The following is an 8,279-nucleotide window of genomic DNA, read 5'->3' on the forward strand; positions in this document are numbered from 1 at the left end:
GCCCGCTGGGCCGGGGCCGGGGCCGGCGCGCGCTGAGGTGAGGGCCGGGGCCGGGGCCTGGAGAGCGGGGAGGAGCCCAGGGAAGGACCGGAGAGGCTAATAGCGGAGTGGCCACTGCCTCCAGTGGCCGCTTGTCAGCGGCATCTTCAGCTTCTGTGACAGCGCCGCGGTGCTGACGGGGCCGAGCCGGGGCCGGGGCCGAGGCTGGTTGTCAAGTAAAGCTTCAGGGGCCCTGAGCAAGGCCAGGACGGAAGAGGAGAAGTTGCCGGGTCGAGGCCCGGCTGCGTCGGCAGACGTCCTCCTGTCGCCAGAGAGGGAGGCTTCAGCTTGTACCTATTGGTGGGTGGAGGGAGGCAGAGAGGCTGCACAAAGCAGTGAAGACCCTTCTTCCTCTTCTTTCTCTTCCTGCTTTCTGAAAGCCTGCTCCTCTTGTCACCGTGAATGTCTTCCCTGGAGTCATAGGGCAGTGGGGCTGGAGGGGACACCCGGAAGGCATCTAGAGCACTGTGGGAGCAGAGCATCCCTTTTCAAGCCACCCTGAACGTGCCATGATCTAAACCCTACATAGGTCTGTGCTGGGCCATGGCTGGCAACAGTCTTAACACCCAGACCTGTCATAAGTAAAGCGGGAACTGCGGCAGCCAACATCCTGCTTCTATGAAATGTTAGTATACACCCGAGATCCCAGCCATGCCCCTTGTAAAGCAACCCCCCCCCCCCAACTGTCCATACCAATCTGACCATGGGGTAAAGCTCTGTCCTGACCCCCAATCAGTCTGACCCTTGGCAGAGGGGCAAGACCTTCCTTAACAGAAACAAAGTTTTCATGTCACTCCTTGTTTCCATGTCCTGTCAATTCCTTATTCCTTGGTACAGCAGGCTGAGAAGCCGAGGCATGTGCAGGATACCAGGGGTGGAAGAAATGCAAGAAAATAAACCTGTAATCTGAAAAACTGGACATGTTAAATTTGCTCTGCATTTCTGTTTCCAGACCCATGAAAAATAAGTGTAGTGTATTCTCCATAGTTCCCTTGAGACAGGGTGTTTTGTTTTGGCACTGTATTTTTGAGACTTGAGCTCTCTGGAAAAATTGGTAATGGCTAAAGCTAAAAGTGGCTGTGGACCACTTTATTTATTTATTTATTTATTTATTTATATATATATATATTTTTTTTTTTTTTTAAAGGCGGGGGGTTATAAAGCTTATCTTACAATACTGTCAGCCCTGCTACATCTTTTATTGTGCCCTCCTTGCTCCTTATGAAGAAGAGGCACTGAAAGTTCATTTGTTTTGCACTCTTTAAAATATATTTAGATTAGAAACTTGGCTTTCTAGGCCAGACTGATCATATTTTTGCTAGATCTGTAGGATAGGATATTAATAAACAGTAGCAGCTGTTGCATTCTGCCTAAACAAGCAACCCTGTTACTACCTCTTGGGATGCAATGGTGAACATTATGTAACTTCTAGCAACTAGAGCTGGACAGAACTTTTTGGATGAACAGTTCATTTGCTGATATTTTGGGGGCAACTGAAATGCACTTGATCCATAATAGTTCTCAGCCAAAGAAACTCTTCAGGGAAGCTGAAACATTTTGTTTTGAAACAAAGTGTTTTGACTTCTCTAGTCAGTCTCTTTTGGACCAAATGTATCCAATGGAAAAAAAAATGTGAATGTGTGTGGGTAGGCGGGGGTGGAGGGGGGGGGGAACAGCTGAGAATAAAACATTCAGATGGACTGTTTGTTTTACGTGTTTGACCTAAAATCAAATTTTTCTTTACTTCCTGTTTAGCAGGAGCGACTCTTAGGTTAATTCAAAGCTATATTTTTTCTTAATCAATTTATAATCAGTTTTTTGCACAACTCTAAATAGTGAAGCCAAAGTTTAGTTGATTGGTCTTCTAAACACAGTAAAATTACGTTAACCATAGACCAGGACTAGGAATGCAGAAGTGGAACAATTGAAAAGTTAAGGAATTCATATTCACAGGGAATTAGGGATCAGGACTGAGAAGTCCTCAAGCAGGACCGGCTATACTTAAATGATGCCTAACAGATATTTGTCTAACCTGCTCTTAAGAAAGATGTAGTGATGGAGACTTCAGGTCCTCCTTAGGCAGTGTATTCCATTTCTAAAAAGTTCTAGCATCTAATCTAATTCTCTTTTGCTTACATTTTAATCCTGTTTTCAGTTCATTCATCCAGAGTAAACATGGGGAACAAATTGCAACTTCCTTTTGTGCAATAACCTTTAGCAGATTCAAAAGCTATTGCAATGTCTCCCTTTGGTCTTCTCATCTAAACAGTCAGGTTCTTCCAATCTTTCATCTAGTCATCTATGCTACTCAGTATTTAGTCAACATGTTTCTTGAAATGTGGTGCCCAAACCTGGGCTTAATTCTCCATTTGAGACCTTGCCAGTGCTGACTAGCATGACAGAATTACTTTCTTGTACGTGACTGTCCTGATAAACATCCCAGCATAATGTTGGTTTATTGCAAGATACTGTACTATATTGTTGACTCATGTTCAGTTTGTCTTCTCCAAACCTAAGAGCCTTCTCTGCAGAACCGCTGCCTAGACAGTTATTTCCCATTTTGTATGTGTGCAATTATTCCTATGATAATGAACACAAGCGTAAAATAGCATATTTCATTTTATTCTATCCTATTTCATACCATTTTCCCCTAATTTGTCAAGATTGCTTTGAATTTTAATTTTATCTTATGGAGTACTTACGACCCTTAAAAGCCTGGCCATCAGGTTCTGATTTTAATGTACTGTATTCCATCATTAAGGTACTGTATTCCATCATTCAGGCTTTATTTATAATATATAGCTAGATCAAGGCCACACCCCTCTTTCACCTCATTTGATTTATCCTTATAGTTTGAAAATGAACCATTGTTCTTTGATTGCGTTTTCCCGTGTAATTAGATGCTCATCTTTAGAATAGTCGATCTAGCCTATTTTACCCATAGCTTGCTGAAGAGAATGTCATTTGCGACTGTCAAAAGCATAACTAAAGTCCAGATATCACGTATGTTATTTCACCCCTGTCCACAAGGTCTTCTGTCGTGGCATGGAAAAAAAACAAGGTTGGCTTGACATGGTTTATCTGTAACAAATCAATATTGGCTGTTACTTATCTTGTTATCTTCTTGGTGCTTTAAAATAGATAGCTGGCTACTTGTTCCAGTATCTTTCTGGGAATTGAAGTTAGTTCTGTTGGTCTAGGTGCTGTTTGCCCTTTTCTGGTCTTCTGGAACTCATCCTCCAAAATGTTTTCTTGGAAAAATTGATAATGGCTTTGAGATTTGCTTCAGCCTGTTTTTAAGTTACCTTAAGTATTTTAAGATAAATTTAACTGAGCTCAGTTGATTTCAGAGCATTTAATTCCTCTAGATCTTTAAGCATCATAACATTTTTTTAATATATAGGTTCAGGTCCAGTTCTTTTTCATACAATCCTTTAGTCACCTTTTGAACATGTGTCTAGGTAATCATAGAAGTAGGGTCAGAAGGGACCTTGTAGATCTTCAAGTCCAACCCCTTGCCTGGGCAGGAGGAAAACTGGGCTCAAATGACCCCAGTCACGTAGGCATCAAGCCTCTTAAAGACCCCCAGGGTAGGAGCCAGCACCACTTCTTCCCTTGGAAGTTGGTTCCAGATCCTAGCCGCCCTAACTGTGAAGTAGTTCTTGTGGATGTCTAACCAAACCTACTCTCCAACAACTTGTGGCCGTTATTCCTTGTTATCCCGGGGGATGCTAGGGGAAACAAGGTCTCCCCCAAACCCTTCTGGTCCCCCCCCCCTAGTGAGTTTATAGACGGTCACCAGGTCCCAGGTACTCAGGAAGCATGTCCTATTTCTTAGATATTTTTAGCTCTTTGATTCAGCATATGCTACTAGGTATTCCACCTCCCCTCTCCCTTAATATGGTATAACAAATTAAGGGGTTATGCATCTGAACTGACTTGATCTTTGATGTTTATTTAAAATATCTTAAAATTTTAAAGCAAACTGGTTGGACCTTCTTATCTTTAGAGAATAATCCAGTGAACTCAAACATTAAGTTGGGGAAGATGGCATTTGATTCTACAGTAGTCAGCAAAACCTGACCATAAAATTCTGGTTGTTTAGTAGAAAGTATTTATCTGATAAAGACATGTTTGCTTATGTGTTGGTAAGGGGGAACTGACCTCTCCAGGTCTTTTTGACATTAAATCAAATGAAAACCTATTTCTGGCTCGAATTGGGCCTTGTTGCTGGCTTTTATCTTTCATTTTGTCAAATTTTGAACTCACTTCCAAATTTTGTGGCACTTCAGTTTCATTATCCCTGCCTGGATTGGTACATTTTTAGCAGCTGACTAATTAATAAAAATGTTTGATATGCTTTAGTGCATGTAATATGAGATCTGAGCTGTAAATGAATTTTTGTGTGTTTAGTGCCTTTTTAAAAAGTTAGCAGTCTTGATCCAGAAAAGATTGACCACTTTAACATGTCCCTTAACAATTCTAGCTAGCTTCTTAATTTTAATCACTTTTTTTTTTAATTCCATCAGTTTAAATTCTAACTTGTGGTCTAGATCTAGAATTTGGTCACCTTTATCTGGCAAAAGTAAAGGCTTTCTTTTTAAAGGAGAATCTACACACAAGTGTGTTTCATTTTGTTAAGAACTTCAGTGTTGCTAAGGTGATGGAATTTGGGGAGAAGAAAGCTACTATACAGTTAAAATTCAGGAAGTTCTGACTCTGTATCAATACATCATGGTAGAGTTCTGAATCTCTACCAATACCAATTATATTGGACATGTAACAGTATTATGGTCTAATGCTATTAAATCACTGTTAACCAAAATATCTCATTTGAGCTGCCAAAATATTAGAAAGTTGGAAGGGGAGGATGTGAGCATTGTAAACTGCAGTATTGCACCTGTCTTGAATCTGCTTTCCCTCTTTCAGGGTAGTAGTGACTGTCATGCAGTCGTACTGTAATCTGTACAAAGGTGGTATTCCTTTATTAATCAGAGCAGGATGTCAGAGGTTAATGATTGATCAGCATATTCTGGATGGATATCTGCTAGCACTAGTTAATCATGCATCAAAATATTTTATCAAAAATACCAGAGGATAATAGTCTAACAGGAGAAAATTAAAGGTGAATTCTTCCCCAAGTTAAACGTTCAGCTGAGGTAATTCTATTATTTTCTTTGCTTGCAGAAAGGGCCTACAGCAGTTGCTCCAGTAAATGAAGAATCAGCTGACAAGACAAATTTGGGGTTTATTCATGCTTTTGTAGCTGCTATATCAGTCATCATTGTATCAGAACTGGGGGACAAGACCTTCTTTATTGCAGCTATCATGGCGATGCGTTATAATCGTTTGACTGTACTGGCTGGTGCCATGCTTGCCTTAGGACTGATGACGTGTTTATCAGGTTAGCACTCTTTATTTGCCTTTAGCAGTTTGCTGGTTAAGGGTTTCTGCATATTCTGTCTTCCTCTGATTCTTAAAATAAGATTGAATGCAGCAGATTAATAAAGTGATGTTACATTGTTAATAACATTGTTTTAAGGAGTCCTAGCCTTTTTTAAAGGCCATTCTGAGAAAATGCAGTGGGGTCCAGACAGGGCACTTGGTTCCCTCAGGCTTAGCCCCAAGTGTTAGTGCAGGGGTTTTCAACCTTTTTTGCATCATTGTACCCTCCAGTAGCCGGACATGGAGCAGTGTACCCTTAGCTGCCGAGCCGGGGAGGGGTGGCATGCAGCCAGACACTGAGCAGGGGGAGGGGGCTGGGTGGCGAGTGGCTGGATGCAGAGCAGTGGCAGATGCTGCATGTGAGCTTCCCCTGCCCACCATGTCTAGCCGGGTGGGCAGCACCTGTGCAGGATGCTGCATGGCGGTGCTCCATCCCTGCCCGCCCATACATACCACTTGGGGCCTTCTCACGTACCCCTGGTTGACAACCCCTGTGTTAGTGTGTGTAAGCCAGTTCCTTTTGCACCTTCCCCCAAAGTATAATGGAAACAAAAAAACAGCCATATGGTAGCTTTAGGTGCTTCTGGGATTTTGTGTTTGTGCAGTCCTCAGCATAATTTTAGAATAACCTTGGAGCTGCTCTTAACTCCATGATTTACCATAGCCACCAGTTTGATGCAGTGTGCTCCCACACTGTCTAGACTTAGAGCATTCCTCAGTGCTGGATAATTACTTTTCTCAGGCCTTCTAAATTTCTGAAGGCCTTCTGAATTACAGAGCTGGAAGTAGACCCGCTGAGATTGATTTACTTAAGGTATTCTTGTTTGTCTTTCTAGCTTAATCTTTTTTTTTTTTTTTTTTTTTTTTTTTGGTATTGTGTTCCTCTGGTTTACTGTTGGTTATACCAACTCTGAGTCAGTTCTGGATTGGCTCTCAGATACATATAATAAGTAGGTAAAGTATAGGAAGTCAGTGGACTTGCAACAACATGAAACTAATGTGAGATTCTCATTGAGTACTCTAATATACAGTGGGTCAGACAGTTGAAAGTTGCACCCTAGTGAAGTGTCTTGAATGGGTTATAAGGAGTCATACCTTTAAATATGGCCCACAAGCTTTCTTCAGTCAGAGTTTTTGGTGGGGTGGGGGTAGTAGATTGAGTATGTAATAGCCACAGGGAAATGTTTTTCATTCCACCTATAACTTCAAAGAAAGATGGATGTGTACTCTGACACTTTAAAACATTTTTTCCATTGGAACAAAGAGTCTCTGTGGTTTTTATGTTCCTTTATAGCATTTACTATACACATCCATCTCAGAGTGACTAAATCTCATATTTTGCTTTCCAAGTTGCTTTTTTAAATGCATTTGGAGTAGTAGACCAGTTGAACTGTAGTTATTTAAATGACTCTCAATTTCCTATATATTGGGTTTATAGGAATGATAACAAAATTAGAGCAGTTTTGTTCTATATTGTATTGAATGGAAATATTTAAGTTCATTGGCTCCCAAAGTGCTTTCCTGGATCATCCATAAGGCCATAATAAGGGATCTTAAGATCCCATGGGGCCCCTCCTTTTTAAATAAACGTGAAGTTTTGCCCCCAAAAATTTGCCAGTTGCTATTGACATTATAGTGTATGCTGTGGCGATTCATTCTTCTCCCTCCCTTTTTTTCCCTTTTCCTATAACCCCTTTTTCCCCCAACATTTCTTCAGTACCTTCTTCCTCTGCTCAACAAGAAATCCTTTGTCTCCCCCTCTTCCTAATTTATCCCTTCAGTTATCTATCTGTCTGCTTGCTCCTCTTTTGAGCTATACCTTATTTCCTTTTCATGAAGAGTCGACTGAGACCTGGTGATCAGCTCCACAGTTCTGTTCACCTTGAACAGAACTTGAAAGATCGACTCATACAATTTTACCTTGTAAATTGATTTGATTTCCGGTTAGCTTAATATTCCATTGTTTTTACCCCAACCAATGGGGATGCATGACATAGTGCTCAAAATGTATTTGTATATGTGGCTTGCTGGCATAGACTAAGAATAGCTAATTATTCACTTTTAATGTTAGATTAGTCTTTGTTAGACTATTAATCTGCAATGGCATTGTCAGTAGTAGGTTTCTGATTTATGTAGTGACTCCTGAGCTGAAATTGGCAGTGCACATGGAAGAATGCATACATGGGGTAGACTTCAGCTGGCTAACTGCATGTGCATTTAAATATTCCACTTGTCATCATATGCTATGATGGTAATTGTGCAAAGATCCACAGCTCAACATTTTCTTTTTTCTTTATCTTAAGATGTCAACTAGCCTGTTCTTTAAAGGAATTCAGTTTTGGGTCCTGGCTTCAAAAATGTACAATTTCTTGGGGCTAACCTTAGATTTAGCTTGGTTTGTGTCCGGACATACGAAGTGGGGGGGGTGCACTGTGGAGTCAGTTCTCTCCATCTATGCAGGGGATGGAATAGTTATGCTAACTGACTTCCATCTCTAACTTGGAAGCAATGATAGGACTTGTTGATAGTATGGTGGGGGAGAAGAGGGATGAAGGAGAACAAGAAATATCTTTGAGCTTCTTACATTGACTTTTGGGTGGGTAAGGAGCCAAATCAAGGGCCCAGGGGATTGAATGGCTCTTGCTTGGTAGCATAACATGTAGGGGTGCACCGATAGAGATTTTTGGGGCCAAGACTGATAGCTGATATTTAAGGAGACATATTGGCTGATACTGATCCAATTTCCAATACAGCTGCCTCCAGCTGGTAAGTTTGGGGAGGAGGGAGGGAGGGAG

General features: G+C 41.2%; 1 protein-coding gene across 2 annotated transcripts in view; it reads left to right on the forward strand.

Moving 5' to 3' along the window:
- Nucleotides 1-6: 6 nt before the first annotated feature.
- The window catches only part of TMEM165 (transmembrane protein 165), a 15,821-nt gene continuing 7,548 nt past the window's right edge, over nucleotides 7-8,279 (forward strand). The window contains exons 1-2 of one of the 2 annotated variants that reach the window (XM_014517670.2): nucleotides 7-37; nucleotides 5,227-5,443. In XM_014517670.2, the coding sequence (XP_014373156.2) occupies nucleotides 5,368-5,443 (76 nt within the window). In that variant the 5' untranslated portion in view covers nucleotides 7-37; nucleotides 5,227-5,367. Of the gene's footprint in view, nucleotides 38-371; nucleotides 665-5,226; nucleotides 5,444-8,279 lie in introns of those variants that run through there. The other variant, XM_025198382.1, reaches the window with a different exon arrangement.

Source organism: Alligator sinensis, unplaced genomic scaffold (genome assembly GCF_000455745.1).
Source record: "Alligator sinensis unplaced genomic scaffold, ASM45574v1 scaffold134_1, whole genome shotgun sequence".
NCBI lineage: Eukaryota > Metazoa > Chordata > Crocodylia > Alligatoridae > Alligator > Alligator sinensis.